Here is a 19,610-nt window from a genome sequence, read left to right as displayed (position 1 = left end):
GGGGTGCGGCGGGGGCTCAGGGCAGGGGGTTGGGATGCAGGAGGGGTGCAGGGGGGATGCGGCAGGGGGCTCATGGTAGGGGGTTGGGGTGCAGGAGAGGTGCATCAGGGGGCTCAGGGCAGGGTGTTGGGGGCCAGGGGGCAGGAGGGGTTGGGGGTGCGGGCTCTGGCCCGTCACCGCTTACCTGGAGCGGCGCCAGGGTGGCAGCGGCGCGCACCGGAGCCAGGGCAGGATCCCTGCCTGCCTGCCCTGGCCCCACGCAGCTCCAGGAAGCGGCTGGCACCATGTCCCTGCGGCCACTGGGGGAGGGGGAGCAGAGGGCTCCGTGCGCTGCCCTCGCCTGTGGGTACCTCCCCCAAAGCTCCCATTGGCCACAGTTCCCCGTTCCCAGCCAATGGCAGCTGCGGGGTGGGGTGGAGTGGCAGTGTCTGCAGGCGAGGGCAGCCTGCGGAGCCCTCTGCCCTCCCTACCCCAGAGGCCGCACGGATGTGGTGCCGGCTGCTTCTGGGAGCGGCGTGGGGCTCACGGCAACACGGGGGTGGCAATCCCGCGGGCTGGATCCAAAGCTCTAACGGGCTGGATCCAGCCCTCAGGCCGTAGTTTGTCCACCCCTTATTTATACAGTGGCCGAATTGCGGATTAACCTTTTGGAGGCTGTGCTTCCATAGCTCTTTACTTATTAAAAGCACTGCAGAAACATTAGCTACATCCTCAGAACACCACCATAAGTACCATTGTCCCTATTCTACAGATGGAGGTATTTAGGCAGACAAGGTAAGAAAACATTTTCAAAAATGGCCACTCATTTTCAGTGCCTTGATTTTTGGCTGCCCATGTCAAGAGGTCTAAAGCCGGATTTCCAGATGTGCTGAGCACATGTGAAGTTCATCACTTCATGTGAAGTTAGTGGAAGTTACTGGGTACTCAGCACCTCTGAAAACCAGGCCATTTATTTAGGTGCCTAAATATGAACTTAGGAGCCCAACTTTAGGCCCTCATTTTAGGAAATGTTTGGCCTTTATCCACACAGTACAGCAGTACTGGAATGCAGCCACTTCTGGGGTAGAAGAAGGCAGACAGCTTGCACTCAGCATGCTGTACAACAAGGGTGCGAGGGGAAATATTTGTAAAGAAGACCAGGTTAAACCTCATCTCTTAAATTCATAGATTTTAAGGCCAGAAGGGACTAGTAGATCATCTAATTTGGCCTCGATTGTATTCTCCCAGAGCAGACAGGACTCCAGTTTTTAAAATCTCATCTGCAAGACTTACACACAGGAATGGTCGTGGAAGGATAAGTTGATCCTGCTGCATTTTGAACCTGTGACTGCAAAGCATGTAGTAGCTGCAAACCTGAAGCTTAGCGCACTAAAGCCATCTCCCTCTGGCTAAGGGCTATCATGTCTTACCATATGATTTGAGCATTCTGAAGGCCTGAACACCTCCTACACAGTTAGGAGGTGAAGGTCAAGTCATGTATCACTGGAAAAGGAATTCCCTTTAGATCTGCAGTTAGTTCCTTGATATGACCTATGACCTCACATCACGAGATATTAATAATCACACAGACACAAGAGAGGCAAAGCATCCCATTTTTGGCAGATTTCTCAGAATCTTTCCCAAGGACAAACTCATTCACTGCTAAAAATCAGCGTATTTGTCCAATTACTCAATTATAATGCATTAAAACAAATAAAAAATACTTCTAAAAAAGAAAAATCTCAACCCAGTATTTGTGTTGTTTAAAAAGCAAAGTGTAGATCCCCAGTTACAAATACCAGCGTGATTCAGGTAAGGTAATGTGAAGCAATGTCCCATATTGGAATCTGACCAGAATAGTGGGGCTAATGTCTGTACTCTGGAGTAAACTATCCCGGAATCTTTAATTACCAGAAGTAGAATCATGGTCTTGGTTTTATATCTCATTGGAAAGATGGCACCTCAGACCTCTTAACACCACCCTGCTGCTGTACTGACTCAGAGGAAAAATCTACTGACTCATCAACACCTCTGTTCGTACAACACCTGTGTGTTCCTTGGGATTTCCCTTTCGCGCAGCTCATCTCTTCATAGCTTATGAAATAGGAGAAGATCACAATGCAAAGTGATATGGCTGCAGGCCAGCAATGGCTTTATCGCCTAAGCAACTGAACAGGAATAGTTTTGTCTGTACCTGTGAAGAATCTAAAACCAAAAATAAGTCAGGTGTCACAGTCCAAAAGTAAAAACAGAAAAGAAAAGGGTTCTATTTACTTCCTTCCATGCTAAAGAAACGCCCCCTGAACACTCCCTGTGGAGACTTGAGAAGCAGCGATCCAGAAGGCCTACAGCAGCAGCTGCTCCCAGACAGCCTGGGACATGAAAACCTGCTTCACCAGCAGAGGGAATTCTCCACAGGGCATTAGGGCTAGCCTGGAAAGCAACCTTTCCCCTCAACCAGCAGATAAGGACAGAGGTGGATCTATCTAACATTTCCTCCAAGGGATGAATCTCTCAAGCTGTCCAGGTGAACTCAGAGTTGAGAGGACATCTTCTAGCTGCTCCCAAGTTCTATGACAAACGAGCCAACCTTCAACTCCTAACAGTAGAAGCCAATATATACGGAGTGTGGCCTCTGGTGGCCCATCTAATTGTTTAAAATCAACATAGGATACTCATTAGAGCAGATCAGAAGACAAGACCAGCTTTGGTTGCTATGCCATCGGCAGACCTAAATGAGGCTGCAACTGTATATCTACAGAATGTAAAGCGTTAAGATTCCAAAGGCCCCACTGTGTCTTTCCACTGTTAACAGTAAAAGAAATTAAGAAACTGAACAAAAAAAGAGGGGGGAACAACAGGGCTGATTCAAGGAAACCTGTTTCTGTTTTAACCTGTCCATTAAAAAGCTGGGCCTGGAGTGTAATTCAGCCTCCTTCATTAGAGTCTATAACCCATTCAGCACATTTTCAAACTGAGTAGACAGCACTAATAAAATGTGCATGGCCCAGAAGACTTCCTGCAAAGCCCGTGGTCAGTTGGATCTGGGACTTTATGAAGCAGCCTGGCAAGGTAAGAGTGGGAGGAGGCTGGTTGGGGATGTAGAGCCTTAGGGTTTGTTTGTTTTTTTAAATACTCTGTTAACCCGCAGGCTGGAAAAAAACAATAAAAAATAAATATAGACCCATTAAGCTACTTAGAAGAAAACTGACTGCACCTCTGGATCACTGACAGCTGCCAATTTTCTGCCAGTTGCACTAGCCTGGGAAAGAAAGGGAGGAGGGGGGGAAAAGAACCTAGTAACAGAAGAAAAACAACTGTGTGAAACACTCTGAAATAACAAGAGCTGCTCTGATTGTATTTCCCGGCAGCTAGTCCTTGACGTGTGTTTCGAGGGAGGGGGTGAGTGTAATGCAAACGTGTAATAAAAGTAAGGCAAATATATAGCCGAAAAAAGGGAGGGGTAATTGCAGGAAAATGGGAATGGAAGGATTTTTCTTCAGCGTGAGAGAGATGTGCTGGAAGCCAATGTTTGTACACACTAAGTAAATAAGAATTCATTTTAGGCCATCTCCACCCACTCGCCCCCTCCCTGCAGGTAGGCTTTTCCAAAGCTTGCCAATGTTTTGATGTTGAAATTGATAGCTACTTCCTGATATCAGGTGGTGATGAGAGGCTCTTGATGTCGCCCTGCAGAATGGTGTGTTCCCATTCAGCGTCCATGACACAGCGTTAGATTTTTCACAAATTATCCCTCCGAGATGGGGCCTTCCGAGAGAACACTGTTGACACAACGGAACATGGACCAATGGAACATCCAGGATGTATTCTTATGGGATGGGGTCTTCTGACAGAACATCCCAGGCAAATGTACAATGTAGTTCTGTGTGCAGAATTAGAGGGAGTTCAGAGACTAAGAGAGATTGAAAAGATGGGGATTGTTTACTGTAGAAAGGAAGCGAACCAGAGGCAACATCATAAAAGAATATAATGAATGAATGGTATCAAGAACGTAGGTCGGGAGCTTCTGTGCTCCCTGTCTGATAACAACACAAGAACAAGGGGACAGTAAACTAAATTAAAAGTTGGGAAATAGCAAACTGATAAAAGGAAATATTTTTTTCACACAGTGTTTAATTAGGCTGTGGAACCCGCTATCACAAGAAATCATTGAGGCCAAGAACTTGGTAAGATTCAAAAAGGGATTGGACATTTCTATGGATAAGAATATTCAGAGTTAGAATAGTTAATACTAACAAATTTTGGAAGAGAAATTAAACCTCACGCTTCAGGGTTTAAAGTAATCTCTGTTATGGATTGGGGGAGACCTAATGTGGGGGAGGGGCAGATTATCTCACATCTGCCAAGTGCAGGGTTTCTTGCACCTTCCTTTAAAACACCTATTGCCTGGCACAGTCAGAAACAGGTACTGGGCTAAATGGACCATGGGCCTGATCCACGATGGCGGTTCCTATGTTCCTGTGTTATGTGTGCCTATGGAACATCCATGTAGTAGTTCTATAGAACAAGGTCTGCTGAACATCCATGACACAATATAACATGTCTCAATGGAACCTTCATGACACAACACTATGTGACGATACATGCCAACAGGACACATCCACGGTAGTGCTAAGCCAATCTGCATGCCAACAGAATGTAGTCATTATGTAGCACTACCTGACAACATACCCTGGGACATCCGTATCATAGTGCTACATGATGCCCCACAGAGCATTTATGCCATGGCTCTACATGCCATTACATTATGGTCTCAGCACCACCAGACAAGCATTAATACATCAACCTCAAGACGCCTGCTTCCCATGAAACAAAATTACTGCTGTCAGATTTCATGGGCTGGCTCATTTCACAGAAATAGAGGACTTGCCAAACAGAAGAGAACAATGGTCCATCTCTGTCTCTGGAGACAGTGACCCACATAGAAGAAAACAAAAAACTTGTCGTAGCTGTACAGTACTGCACTGAGGGAGAAGTGATGGTGTGGGGGCAGATTTTCTTCCTGACTCTAGTTTGGGATCAGTTAATGCCTTGGAGCATGAGGGTCAAAATCCTTTGTAATTCCCACTTTAGCTAGTGTAGTAGCAGATGTTTTTTCTTATTCATATTGGATGTGGCCTCCTTTGCTAGGTAAGTACTGTAGGAGGCAGGAGGAAGGAGAGAGCTGTGCCAACAGGTTGGCAGTGTCCATTGCCAATGAAGCTTGCTCCAGGAAGAGCCTTTCCATTTCCAGTACTCCCGACTGGCATAGAAGCAGTTCACAGCTATGATTAACCTCTCCCTTAGCCTGTCATCAAGGAGTCTCATGCTCCGCCTCCTTTGCTTCAGGGCCTGGGCTGCCTTATTTCTTATATGGGGCGGGAGGAGCTTTGGGTGGAAACGTGTTGCCATGCTATCACATGACATTTCGTTACCCCCTAGGTTTGCTGGCTGCAAATTCTCATCCACTTCCAAGCCGCTCCATCTAACCATTGCGCACTAGATCCTGCAGAGAGAGCTACCTGCAGGGGAGCATGGCTGTAGCACATGAAACCTCAGGCCCCTAGGGAAGACAGACTCAAAGCATACAGTCTGCAGCTTCTAGCTCTTGGATTCTCCCCAGCCCTGCGGCTGCTGCTCACATTGCTAAGGCAGCCTGGCCCATGCTGTACCACTGTACACGAACTCTCATGCACGAGCTGACAAAAATCTCCCCTGTGGAATCCCTCTATGAACCTATCACACGCGAACATGAGAAAGCAACGGGATACAACCAGGGATGGGAAGAGAATCCAAACCCTCCACCTTTCCCCCTGCACCATCCTTTTCTCCCTCCATCAGCTGTCACAGGTCTTCCCTCCTCTCATTTCATCCTCCCGCACCCCATTCTGGTCAGTCCCCTCCTGTCTCCCTCTTCCTCGCCATCGCTTCACCCCCTGCCTTCCATCTCTCTTCCCTCTTTTCCCGTTCTGTTTTAATTGGCTTCCCCAGGTCATCCTGGTTTCCTAGCCTCTGAACCTTCAGCCAGAGCCGAATGGCCTGTGATTTCCCCTCGCCTCCAGATCTAAACCCTGTCACTGCTAACCTGCTACAGAAATCAGCAGAATGAGAAGTGTGGGGGAGGAGAGAGAGGAACGGACTAGCCACAACTCATCAGCCAGCCTCAGTCTGCAGCATTCAATTCCCAGCCTGGCCACTGACCTACACGGTGAACGTGGACAAATCACTTCATCTCTCTCTGCCTCGTTTCTCCACGGGGGGTTATATTGTCTTTCCCCACCCTTTGCCTTGTCTATTTACATTATAATCTCTTCAGGCAGGGACCGTCTGTCACTGCTTGTCTGGCTCCTATCACAATGCTTGGATGATTTTGGTCAGCTGCTACCTTCATACAAATCAGAAGAGACTTCTCTCCCATAGAACCCCACTTCCAGGCTGTGCAGTGGCGGTGAAGGGGCCATCAAGCTCAGAGAGTCCGAGTAGGTGAGAAACATCTTAGCATGAAGTCTCTGGGTCTTCATCTGGGGTCCTATGGTGTCAGTGCTTCCTCCTCAGCCTCTGCGTTGAGTTAATTGAAAGCTGTTTGCCAACGGAAAGCAAGTTGCCTGCTCTTATGCTGCTGTTTTACATTGATAATCCATCTGGAGATCAGCATTTACACTTAATTCTATTAAAGGGGGCTCAGCCTTCATTTATGAGGCAAGGAGGCTTATAGGGAGCTGTGTGTAGGGGGCATCTCTGCATGCACAGTGCTACGCACGGGATTATCTTCTGGTTGAGCACCTCGCTCAGTGCAATTCAGTGTAGGCAGGAGGCTGGGGAGAGCAGGCAGGCTAAGCAAAAAGGGGCACTAGTTTTGGGTCTCTCTTTATTGACAGTCTCAGCAGAGAGGGCAGGCACTGAATGGGTCCTAGAGAGGTTGGACCCTCTTTTCCCTAGAGGTGGTGGCTCTGGGTCAGATTTGAGGCATTTTGGCAGTGTGGGGAAAGCTTCCGCTGTTGTTGTCTGTGCTGTACATGGGCTGTGGATACGCAGGTGTCAGTCCCTGAAGCCATCCCTCCTGCACCTTTCCCCAGCGCTAACTTCGCTTGAATGAGAAAAGGGGATAGCCCCAGGCTGGGAGTGTTTCTATTGGCTTCATCGCATGTTAAATTATATTCTTTGTCATTAACCTATGCCCCTTTGCATAGCCAATATTTGGGGTCTTTCTGGGTTGTTTCCGCTAGGAGGAGAAACTGATGCTACGCGTCAGGTATTTCTTTGGTGCTGTCCTATTTATTTGCAAAGGATGGACACACAGTCCAGTTTCCCTGGAAACAGGAGGAACAAAAAAGGAGGCAGTTCCCTTGTTCAGACATCCAAGGCTGCCTTTCCTGCCAGTTTTGTGCCCCCCAAAAACTCTCTTTCAGCTTCCTCCCATGGCCACATTCCCCACTGCTTCTCTTGCTCTCTCCTGGCTTTCTGCTTGCGTTTTGCCTCTTTCTGCTTGCTTTCGGTCTCTCTGACACCCACCCAGACATGCATTAATGCAGGGTCTGAGGCATTAATCTGTTGCAGTCAGTCCATAGGGAAACCCCTTAGCCTACATGGCTTAGCTTCTGCTCAGACCTTGCCATGCCGGCCAGTACTTTGGGTGATGGCTTCTATAGTTTCAGCTCTCACTACACAAAGAGACACTTAATTTCTCCTTCTGTTTAGCCTGAATGCAGAGTGCTTAGTACATCCATCAGCTTTAACCAGGTCTGTGACCTGAGGGGCAGCTGTTAACATCTTCCAGCATAACAATATATATACTGTATACATAAGTCCTTTGTAGTATGTGACATGCCGATCTCGGAGTCCTCCTCTCTCCTATTCTTTTACCCTGGCAGTTAAAATCAGGAGGGGGTGCTAAGGCAGTCCCTAGATATGTTCATCTAGAGTCAGGGCCTTCATAGCAGAGAGCTCTGGATCACACCCCTCCATCAGCTGGTTCATGAGTTTGTGGCTTTTCAGGAAGCACTGCCAAGCCTGTTTGTCCAGGCTTTTTCTAAGGGGGTGGGCTGAGTGGGAAGGGTCTCTGTTTGTGTGACTGGGCAAATGTTGACATTAGCTCAGATGGAATTGTGTATGCCTCTAGGCACTGATTCTCCTCTCATCTGAACTGGTTTTGTAATGGGGTCACTCCAGTGACTTCAGTGGGGTTACTGCTGGCCACTGGAGTCCCCTAGAGATCAGGGATAAAGATAAGTAAATGAAATTTCAGAGGCAGAAACAGGAGGATCAAATTGCTGTGCAGGCCTGAGATAACCAGAGCACTGGTTTTTTGGGACAGTTCTATTTCAGCCTCCTATGTGCCTCCCTTCCCCTCTCCGTTGCGATAGGTTAATCATGCCAATGCCCCAGCCCTTTATGACTCCTAGCTCCTCTTCCTTCTCAGGCACCTGGATCCATGGTGCGAATCGTCTAGCTGGCCTGGCCCAGACTGACAGCTGTCAGATGTTCCACATTTTCTAGAGCAGACTTGTCAGGCAGCTGTTTCCGGAATCTATCCCTCTCCCCTCCTTATATCTGGGTAGAAACATATTTTGACAGGCCAGTGATGCAGAAAATAACTTGCTGCTACCGAACTGTTGCATCCCTTGACCCCAATTAGAATGCGGTGTATGTAAAAGTGTCAGCTTCCAGCTTTCTCTCTCCCTCTGATCTTCCTAACCAAAATACCCATTGTCCAAGCCATGCCTGAGCAGTTCAGTGTGCGAAATAATTGCCGAGGTATCTAAACATAGGTATGGCAAGACTGGATCAGCCCAGTGGTCCATCTGATTCGGTCTCTAACAGTGGCCAGCATGAGCTGCTTCAGAGCAAGATAATACAGGACACCTTGCAGCAAGTACTTATGGGATAACCTGCCCCAAGGAAAGCTTTTCCTCCTGACCCCTTCAGTTAGAGGTTGGCCTGGGGCCTGAAGCATGAGGGTTTACATCCATTCCAAAAATCTTTTTTGGGGTTTCTGTATATTTACTGGTCTACCTGCTAACCAATCTGCCTCCCGATGCCTGAAGCCATGGAAAATGGGCCAAGGCACCAATCATTGAGGCCAAATTCACCATGGAATGTACCAGTGCAACTCCAGACTATTCGCAGGACTGACTTAGTTTTCCCTTTGTCCTCAGTGTTCATGTCCCTGCCTCTCACCTTGCTGTTATCAGGTCCATTGCTAGCTGCCTTCATGCAGACTGGCCTGGTCATGCTATCTTCCTGTCCCCTCGCATGTTAGAGCCAATGTGAGCTGGTGAGCAGTGCCAGTGGTGTAACAGGCCGGATGGCATGAACAAGGATGGGGAGGGTATCGCCAGGTGTTTTGGAGCTGAGGAGTGCTCTTCTACTTGGTGAAGGCAAGAATGATATGCGCAGTGTAAATAGCTAGTTAAATCTGTAAGAGATCAGACGGGTGTAAGGGTCAGGGATGGTTCTGAGCTGGACCACTGGATCTCAATATGCCCTACATCCACTCGAACTTGTGGACCTCAGCATTGTGGTTCGGACCCATCTCAACTAACAATAATCTGTTACTGCACTGGTTACTTGTGTCTGCCCAAACGTGTGTGTGGGGCTCTAAAACATGTCTCACTTGAACTCATCAGTACCGTGGCCACTGCTGTCAGTCAGGTGGAGACATCAGAAGATGCCATGCACATTAAGATCTTCATACATGTTAAACGTCCCACGCCCTGCCTACTTTTCATAGGCACAAGAGACCCCCATGGCACTTTGTGTAAGAGTGTTGGCTTGTCTTGGCACCCCTAGCCAAAAGCCTCTCCGTGTTGTGTTGCCGTCATCTCTGACGAGGTGGCTGCATATTGGTGGTGCTGTTTATTTGTCATTCCAAAGCACTTGAGATGAAAGCCGCTATTATAGTGTCTTGCGGGAGCAAAGGTTCCTCCTAATGATAGCTCTGCATCCTGAAATTAAACAGAAGGCATGGAAGTACTGCAAGAATTCTGTACGACCTTCCGAAACCATGCCAGGAGACCGTATCCCCTGAATTATTTCATTGGGAGTAAATTCAGCACAAGCACAAGGAGAGCAAAGAGAATATAGCAGGGGATAAGGAGTCTAATAGACAGCCCCTAACACATGCATCCCATTTAAGACTGTTCTGTCTTCCCAGCTCCTGGTTCCCCAGGACCACATCTAATTGTTGAGGATGACCCCGGCCGTGGCTTTCTTTCTTCCCATGAGGCCATTGCCTGTGTTTTTAGGTTTCTTCAGCATGCGTTGTGCTCTTTGGATACTGATGCCGAATTCCTCCTTCATTATCTTTCCCTCTGACATCCCCTCTGGCCCTATTAGGCAGACATTGGGTTGAAGGTGGAATATCCTTCTTCTATCGGGTGGAGTAGCTCTTTGGAAAGAGTCGTTTCTCTGCTGCCCTGGGGTGACCTTCCTCAGTACCGCAGAGAGTGGACTGTAATAAGGCTGGTCCCCTTGACTTCCTCCGTAACGTAACTGTACAAGGACGGTCCTTCCCAGAGGCCTTTGTCTTCCTCATGAGCTGGTTTACCAATAAATACTATTCTGCAAATAGGTCCAAATTCTGGAATGGTCCCCCCCGCCCCCCAAGGTTGTGTCCTGCAATGATGGAGGATACATGTGTAGAGAAGATCATAACGAATCCAGCCTCCCCAATCAGCAAAGGATCGCCCCTTCAGCACGTGCCCCAGTCCCAAGCAATGAGGTGCATTCCCCGCTTCCTTTGGGAGACTAGGCTGCGGGTTGATGGCTCTCACTGCTCGGAAATGTATGGGATTCAGCCTTTGTTACCCTCTGCTCAACTTTATCCCGTATGTCCTAATGCCACCCTAAGCAATGTCTCTCCCTCCCTGGGCCTCATTATTGACAAAGGAAAAACTTCCAGTGGGGAGTTTTGTCTGCCTGATTTCTGTGTATCTATGGTACTTATCTGGCCCCCTTTACCATAATTCCTGAGCATCCCAGGATCATTAATGTATTTGTCCTCCCAACACCTTTGTGATGGAGGTATTATCCATATTTTACAAAGGGAAACCCGAGGCACAGAGCCCAAGTGTCACCCAGGAGGTCTGTGGTGGAGCAGCAAATTGACCCTAGGTCTTCTGAATAGGGCTGGCTGGGAAAAAAACAATTCCGTTTTGCAAAAAAATTCAAGGTTTGGAAATTTGTTTTCCTTCTGCATCAAAATGACAATGAGACCTTTTCAGTTTGTTTGGGGGGGGGGGGGAATGAGAGACTTGCCCACCCCAGACTGCCACTAGCCTGGTGGTTACGGCACTCAGGTGGGATGTAGGAGATACAGGCTTAAGTCGCTGATTTGGACATCCCCAGTGAATACACTAGTCACTGGTTATAGAGTCAGTCTCTCTTATAGGCCCAATAAATAGTTAATTATAAATACAAAGTGGAACAGCTCCAATAGGAGAGATGGCAAGAAAGCCTGGGGGCCAGGGTACTTGCTTGGGAGGTGGGAGACCACTGCTCCAGATCAGGGTTTTGTTTCTGTGAAACATTTTGGTTTTGATGAAATAGTATTTTTTAATGGAAAAAAAGGATATTCCACCTTCAAAAAAGTTGCTTCGAAAGTATTTCCACCAGCTCTACCTACCTCCAAGTCCTGGGCTAGCACCCAAACCACTGGATTATCCAGGCTCTTGCTGATCTCTTGTTGTTTAGATCCTTCAAATAATCTTTTCTTTCCTTTTCTCTTTCTCTCGCCACCTCCATCCCCCTCTCATTTGTTCTGCTGGCAACAAACCCCGCACCTCTGCCTGTCTGGAATTTCAGAGGCACAGGTGAAGAACAGAGGCCTCTTAACTAACCCTTTGAGATATCAGAAGCTGCCTTCTTGCAGCTCAGAAGCAGGGCCGGCTCCAGGCACCAGCGGAGGAAGCACGTGCCTGGGGAGGCACATGCTAAGGGGTGGCATTCCATCCATTCTTGGGGCGGCACAGTCTGAGCGGCTTTTTTTTTTTTTTTTTTGCTTGGGGCGGCAAAAATGGTAGAGCAGTGGTGAGGGATTGGAAGAAGCAGGGCCGGCTCTAACTTTTTTGCTGCCCCAAGCAGCAAAAAAAAAGCGCCGCCCCCTGAGCGCCGCGCCGCCGGAAACCCCCCCCCCAGCGCCGCGCCCCGCGCCGCCCCCCCCGCCGAGCGCCGCGCCGCCGGAACCCCCCCCCTGCGCTGCGCCGCCAGAGCCCCCCCCCCCCGCCGAGCGCCGCGCCACCGGAACCCCCCCCCAGCGCCACGCCGCCGGAGCCCGCCCCCCCCCCCGAGTGCCGCGCCGCCGGAACCCCCCCTGAGCGCCGCGCCCTGCGCCGCCGCCCCACCAAGTGCCGCGCCGCGCTGCCCCCCGCCACCCCAAGATTGGCCGCCCCTTATCAGGGGCTGCCCCAAGCATGTGCTTGGTTGCCTGGAGCCGGCCCTGGGAAGAAGGATGGTGAAGACAGGGAGCGGGGGAAAGGGCCCTGCAAGATCTTAGCAGAAAGTTGTTGCATTCAGAAGGGAGAGTAAAAACCAGTGTATTGCTAAGGGGAATTCTCCCGACACATTGCCTGAGTACGTGAGGTCTGACAGGGAGCAGAATCACAGTAGCCCTCATGCAAAGCAGATCGCTCACTCCTCTGCAGCAGCATGCAGGAGGCTTTGTGGAAAACTATGGTGGGGAGCAAAGGCATAGCCAGTGGGTCAGCAAACTGGTCAGGACTATCACGGCGTCTTTATTTTAAGTAGCCGAAGACACAGTGATCCAGGCAGAGCCCAATCGATGGGGTCTGTGTCGGTGACGAGGATTTTACCCTCTAATCATGGCAGTCGTTGCCAGGATCAAAATTTTAAACAAACAGTTCTTCCTTCTCCTTTGTTATTTTCGGGTGAGACGTTTCTGTTGTCGGAGTTCCGTACAGCCTGGGATCTGAGTAGGTCTTTAATGTGAATGAAGTGGGTAATGTGCGAGCGACAGGCAGCGGCGGCCTAACAGCGATTGAGCCATGGTGACTTCAAGTGAAAGAGTTTTTTGTCTCTTCACATGGAACGAGTGGCAGCTAAAGATCTCTTTAATTATTTGTGTCATGAAAAAAATGCTCAGTAGGTCAAAATGCGGACTGCTTGTGAAGCCCTCTGAACCAGATCAGATATATCCTTTGCTTCCCCTGCTCCCTGTGGAGAGGGACTGGTGATTTCTCCTCTCTTCCTGCGGGAACTGCCTGGCGTCGCTGTGAGAGGTGCACAAGTGCTGGGATGGGCCAGCAAAAGGGAAGCCCCTTAGTCACAAAAATTCCTACAGTGATTGCCTGCACTGCAGCATTACCGGGGAATAGAAAGTTACTCTGGAAGACAAAGATGTCCACACAATTCCAAACCCACAGCGCTCCAGAAGGAATGGCTGGAGCCCACTCAAAACTTATAGAAAAGAGAAATTTTTTCAAAAAAAAAAAAAAAAGTCAGTTTTTGCTGAAAATTATTTTATTTAAAGCTTATAAACTCCAAAATGCCAGCTTTAAACTGAAAAATTTCAGTTGCTGAAAACTGAATTTTTTTTGAAATTTTTGACAAAAACTTGAAATTTCTAAAGAAAATGTTTGACTAAAATGAAAAAAAAAAGTCATTTTAGTTAAAAATAATAATAATTTCACGGGGGGGGGGATAATTTGCCACCTAGTTCTACAAATGACAAAACAACCAATTAAGAGCAGTTTATCATCAAAACAGGAAGCCGCTGCAGTAAAACACTGCAGGATTGTCTAATATGCCTGAATTTAAACTCCCGATGCAAATGTTACACAAACAACGTTTGTTAAGAGTTACTCAAACATACTCAAACACTGGGAAAGTTTTGTAATTTGATTCCAAAATTTGTAAATCTGCCCCTCTTGGGTATATTTTCTAATCAGGGATTTGAAATGGGCATTGCCCAGGTCCCCAAGGCTGGGTCTGGCCTCTTAGAAAGTTGTTTTGTCTCTTAAAACACTGGCTGTAACAATTATTTAATACTTAGAGAATCTCAAAGTGTTTTACAAAGGTGGTTCAATGTTGTTCTCCCCATTATACAGATGGAGATACTGAGGACAGCAAAATTAAGTTATTTGCTCAAGGTCAAACAGCGCCAGAGGAAGAGCTGGTGAAAGAAGCCAGGTGTCCTAAATCATGGGAGGCTGCTTCTGCAACTAGTCCCTGCTAAAAGAACAAGGAGTACTTGTGTGACCTTAGAGACTAACAAATTTATTTGGGCATAAGCTTTCGTGGGCTCAAACCCACTTCATCAGATACATGCAGTGGAAAATACCAGTAGGAAGATATATTTATACAGAGAACATGAAAAAATGGGGGTTGCCATACCAACTCTAACGACACTAATCAATTAAGGTGGGCTATTATCAGCACTTTCCCTTCCATGACGTAAAGTTTAGAGGCCTCTAAATCTTTATGGTTCTAGGGCTATATCCTCTTCTAATCTGGCCCTGGGTTACCCCCCAGGTTTATGGACACACATAAAAGGCTTAGTAAAAAAGCAGAAGCTAACAACAAGTGTCCTGCCCTCATGGTGGGATCAGCTAATGGGAAGTGAGTGCTGAGCTTGAATGGCTTCTAACTGGCTATATTGCCACTTGATATCCTGGTGCAAAGTTGTGGGGAGGGAGTTAGACTGATATTTTCCAGAATAATTGTCTACTGACCAGTGGCCATCACGACAGTAAATAAATAGTGGGTGATGAAAATACACATTAGTTGGTGTTTTCATCTTGTTGAGGTCATCCTGCAGCTTCAAACAACGCAGCATTTCCACCTCCCTGGATCATTAGATATTGAAAAGACTTACTGCTGTAGGCCACATCTAGCCCAGCCTCCTTCACCCCCTGCTCACTGAAGATTTGCTTCCTAGTGTTGCCCAGTTCTTCATGACTCCATTGCTGGGCCTCCTAATGCTTCCTTTGGGAGACCCTCCCACAGCCTGATAGATCTGGCTCATGAAGTTATTCCTCAGACTCATCCTAGTTCTTATCAGTCTGTCGTTTTATCAACTCATTGGGCTAATAGTTTTTCCATTACAAAAGCTGTCTGTCTATGTCCTTCCACTCTAGTCTCCCCAAGGGAGCTTCCTTTCTCCTGCACGTGGAGAAGGCTGGACAACAAGACTTTACAAGTCCTTTTTTCCCTTTCTAACTTGTTGAATTTCAAGGGGAATTGACTTGCTCTGAACTCCAATGGTATTTGAAAGAGAACTGGATTTAATGTAGCGAGCAACCAGGACATCACTGTTCCCAAACGTCACTGGCTCTGAGGCCCTCATTGTAAAGTTCAGGATGGCTCCTGGCTAGAGGGAGACTGACTCTCCTCTGTTACGGATATGGGTGCCTTTTGAGTGGCATGGAATGCTGAAAAGAGGCGGACAGCTCCAATCCCTGTGAGATGTGGGGTTTCTCAGACGTCCAGTAGGGTTTACCATGGTGTGGGAGGGACAGGATAGGGGTTCAGAGGAGAGAGACATGGAACACAAAGAAAGAACAAGAGGGTTCATCTCCTCTTGGCCTTTAGCACATGGAAAAGGGCACCGATTCCTCTGCCTGTTGGTGTCCCCATCTGGCTCGGACGGGATGAAATTCACCCCCTGTGCAGAGAGCCAGCAGAACGCTTAGTAAGCCCCACCAGTTTAAGACCTGAAAAGCCATCTAGCCCATCCCCTTGTGGGCTAAGGTACTGCATAAACCATGCACTGGCTTTGTGCACAGTGGGGTGAATATCACCCTTTTGCGTCATTATTTTATGTTGTGTTTTCTGACCAGCATTCCCAGTCTCCTCTCGTAGGAGCCCTAACCAGCCAAGCAGCAGGGTGTCAGAGGGGGACGTTAGCGCTCCTTGCTGATCAAGCAATAATGAAATTAATAGCCTCTTAAAGCTCTTACATTAACAACGGAGTCAGCGTGTCAGTGGGTATTTACAATATAAGTTGCACAAATGTCATTTTGGTACACTGAGCAGTTCATATTTGCAATGCTCTGCCGCGGCAGTAAAATCCATCAGCCATTCGGAAGAGAAACACACACACATGAGATATTAGCATTAAAGGCGCAGAACTGGGTTTTCCAAAGGTTGTCTGGGGGGCACATTAGCGGCCAAAGGATGCATGCAGGGGTGCACCTGAATCCCCTGGGAAAACTAAGTCAGATCTTGGATCTGAAGTCAGCAAAGGAAAAATGTGCTGGAGGGTTTGCAATCTACTAGATCATCCATTCCATTTCATCCCCCAGCTATGGCCAGTACCATTGACTTTGGATGAGTCCCTTGCTCTCCCTGTGCCTTGGTTTACCCCCTTTGCAAAATGGGGGTGCTAATCTCCACCTTGCAGGCTGGTTGCAAGAACTGAACAATGCGTATCTGTATAGATCTGTGAAATCCTTGCATTTGAGGTTCTATCCAAGTACAGAATATTGTGGCATCTTGAAGTATATTGGTTTGTTTTGATGCCAGACAGATAACTCCTCCCAAGCATTCCTTTGTCCAGGGTGGGAGGTAGGACCCAAAATCCAGTACTTGGAGGATTAATTGCCTACATTTTCAAGGGCCATTTTAAGTTTTGGTATGTGTTAGGAATGCATATGCCCACCAGACTCCTATGGGGTAGGAAGAACTGAAGTCAGTGAAGTTACACCAGTGATTTATTTGAAATTCGCCCCCGGCTCTCTCCCAACCTTCTCCAGCACTATAAGATTTCAAGGCAAACCATATAAGGAGTAGAGAGGCATGGAGCCTACATAAACTAATACAGGTGTTTGTGCTTCTGCAAAGTCTCAAGGCCTAGCAGAAGAACTGATGAGCCATAGCATTTTGGAGAGGAATCTTAAAGGGTTGAAATCAACGAGAAGTGTCAGTCAAGTGGCCCAACAATGCTGGGAAATCAATGCTGAATTCTAAATGAAGAGCGTGCAGGGAAAATGATACCATTTGTTTGCAATTCTAATACAATGAATCAACAGATCGCCTGTAAAATGCTCCTAATGAAAATGCGCATAATAGATGTGCAGAACCAAGAGGGAGAGAGAACAAGGTGTACGTGTTGGTGGGAAGCGGGTGAATCCAAAAGAGGATTTCAATGTGGAATTTTGAAAGCATCCCGATCCCTGCAGCACGGGTCTGTCATCCAGGAAGGCCAAAGAGCTTGGCATGACAGGACATAAAACTCAGCCAAGAGAGGTGTCAAGAAGGAACCACATATTGTGGATGGTCAACTGGTTTGGAAACATAACAACCCATGAGCCTAGAACCTAACCCATATAGGAACATCTGTATGTCCTGAACATCTCAGCTAAAGGGAAGAGTGGCCGGTCCTCAAAGAGCCCCGGCACCCTCCCTCTATTCCCCCGCAATTCTTACCTGCTGGCAAAGCTTCTTAGTGAGACGCCTGTGTTAGCTCCTTACAGCACTGGGGTTTCCTCTTTAAGGGGCCTTCCAGGGCAACCTGCTCCTTTCTATATATAGGATGGGTGATTGGCCAGTTTGCTCCTTCCACTCAGGCAGTGGGATCCAGAAATCGTTTGAGCTGTCCTGTTAAACTTTAATATACACCTCTGAGTGCTTTCCAGGAGCATGGTAAAGGGGGATCCTGCATTCCTGCAAGATTAGTGGTCCCTTTGCCATGCACTCAAAGCCTGGTCCGAGACCGGCTGAAATCAATGGGCTGAGTGGCACCGTCAAGCACTGGAGGAAGAGCTGCATATAAGGGTATGTCTACACTGCATCTAAACACCCGCGGTTGGCCTGTGCCAGCTGACCTGGGCTCACAGGGCTCAGGCTACAGGGCTGTAAAATTATGACATTCGGGCTTGGGTGGGAGCCTGAGTCCCGGGACCCCATGAGAGGGGGAGGGTCCCAGAGCCTGGGCTCCAGCCCAAACCCAGACATCTACACCACAGTTTTACAGCCCTGCAGCCCGAGCCCCACAAGCCCAATTCAGCTGACACGGGCCAGTCCCGGGTGTTTAAGTGCAGTGTAGACATACTCTAAATTTCTTCACCAGAAAGAGGGCTCAGGCTGATTCAGGCCCGTGGGCTGGGGAGTAGGGGGGGAAAGGAAAGAAACCCTGACGTCCTCCCCACCAATGAGGGGTGGTATCATTCCCATATTGCTGGATCATTTATTTCTGGTTCGGGCTGGGGCAAACACAGCTTATGGCCCCATTCCCAACAGAGCAGAGCAATGAAGGGTGTTATAGAGCAGCAGGTGATGTGGTAGGACCAGGGGGGTTTGAATGGAGTTTAATGAGCGAGATGATCTAAGGGGCTGTCTATGATTAACATTCTTTCTGAGAAGAGTTTTATAGACACAGAGCTACGGCCATTGGCATGAGCTGCCTTTGAGCTCCTGGGTGCTTCCTGAGCTGGCTTATTCCCTCTGGCTTCCTACCCACCAGGCCCTGGCAGCAGAGGCTGACCCGAAATTTCAGGAGTTTAAAAGTTCAAGGTTGCAACAAGGAGCTTTTAGGCCCACATCATATGTCCATCGTTTGATGCATGCTGGAGCTGTTGGGTGCGTGAATCCCAGTCTCCTAATGGAACTGGCATGGAACACATGGTGTTCACCCATTCTTTCCCCCTCCAGTCTATGTTTTTTAAATCTATGTCAGGAGGGTGCTCCCAGGGAAGCAGAGAGGCTGAGTAGCTTTGGAGATAGCGTTTCCCTAATTCTACGAAAGTTCCTTGATCGGTATTAGAAGAAAGAGACGCTCTTGGATTCTTTACCTTTATCACGTGACAGCCAGCTGTGTTTTCTCTCTGTGAAACTCCCGGTGATGTCTGGATTCCATCCAACACTTTTACAATTGGTTCAGACAAAAAAAAACAAAACAAACCCAAACAGTGATAGATGTGCCAGGCAACTCGTTCCCATAGTCGTCGCCAGCTTTCCCAGCCAATCACCAGCAGGCAGGGCAGAATCCAGACTTCATGGGACATGCTGGCATTAAAATCCCCAGGCCTGAATTTACATGCTGCGCCTCTTGGCACTGGCCAGCTCCCTGCAGCGGTGTCAGGAAATGGAGAGTACACAGCAATTAAACACCCGCGGCTGGCCCGTGGCCGTGGGCTTGCGGAACTTGGGCAGCGGAGCTGTGAAATTGCTGTGTAGATGCTCAGGCTGGACTCTTAGCTCTGGGACCCCAAGGGGGGAGGGTCCCAGCCTGGATTCCAGGAAGAGCCTGACTGTCTGCCCTGTGAGCCTGAGTCTGCTGACCCAGGCCAGCTGCAACTATACCACGGGTCTTTTATTCCAGTGTAGGTGTACCCGGAGTACCCCGACCCCTCTCCTCCCACCTCACCTAACTGCCTGTCAGAGCAGGGCTGGTGTGTGCTGGGTTAGAATTCCTTCAGTGGTCTTCTTGTATTTACAGTGGCAGTTTCTCATTTTTCTCCCTTTTTCTCTATCCCTCTTCCCCACCCCACTTCTTTCAACCTGTCTGTCCCATTTTTCTGTCTCTCCCCCTGTTGTGTTTCTCATATTCACAAAGGGCAAAACGTGTATTTCCAGCCTAGGTGACTTAGTTCAGATTGAGTCAACAGAGATTCCATGAAATAGAGTCTGAGCGCAGGGATTGGCTCAGTAACCTACCCGGAGCAGCTCCTTCGCCT

The 19,610-nt window shown here is 48.3% G+C and overlaps 1 protein-coding gene across 8 annotated transcripts in view; it reads right to left on the bottom strand.

Moving 5' to 3' along the window:
* PLXNA4 (plexin A4) overlaps positions 1 to 19,610 on the bottom strand; it is a 612,559-nt gene that overhangs the window by 515,564 nt on the left and 77,385 nt on the right. For 2 of the 8 annotated variants that reach the window (XM_065423503.1, XM_065423504.1), the window contains exon 3: positions 9,658 to 9,665. The exons of the other annotated variants lie outside the window; for them this stretch is intronic. In XM_065423503.1, the coding sequence (XP_065279575.1) occupies positions 9,658 to 9,665 (8 nt within the window). The remainder of the gene's footprint in view (positions 1 to 9,657; positions 9,666 to 19,610) is intronic. 8 annotated transcript variants of the gene reach the window in all.

The sequence above is a fragment of the Emys orbicularis genome, chromosome 1 (genome assembly GCF_028017835.1).
Source record: "Emys orbicularis isolate rEmyOrb1 chromosome 1, rEmyOrb1.hap1, whole genome shotgun sequence".
NCBI lineage: Eukaryota > Metazoa > Chordata > Testudines > Emydidae > Emys > Emys orbicularis.
The sequence above is the reverse complement of the archived record's forward strand: the minus strand, read 5'-3'. Positions and strand labels throughout refer to the sequence as shown.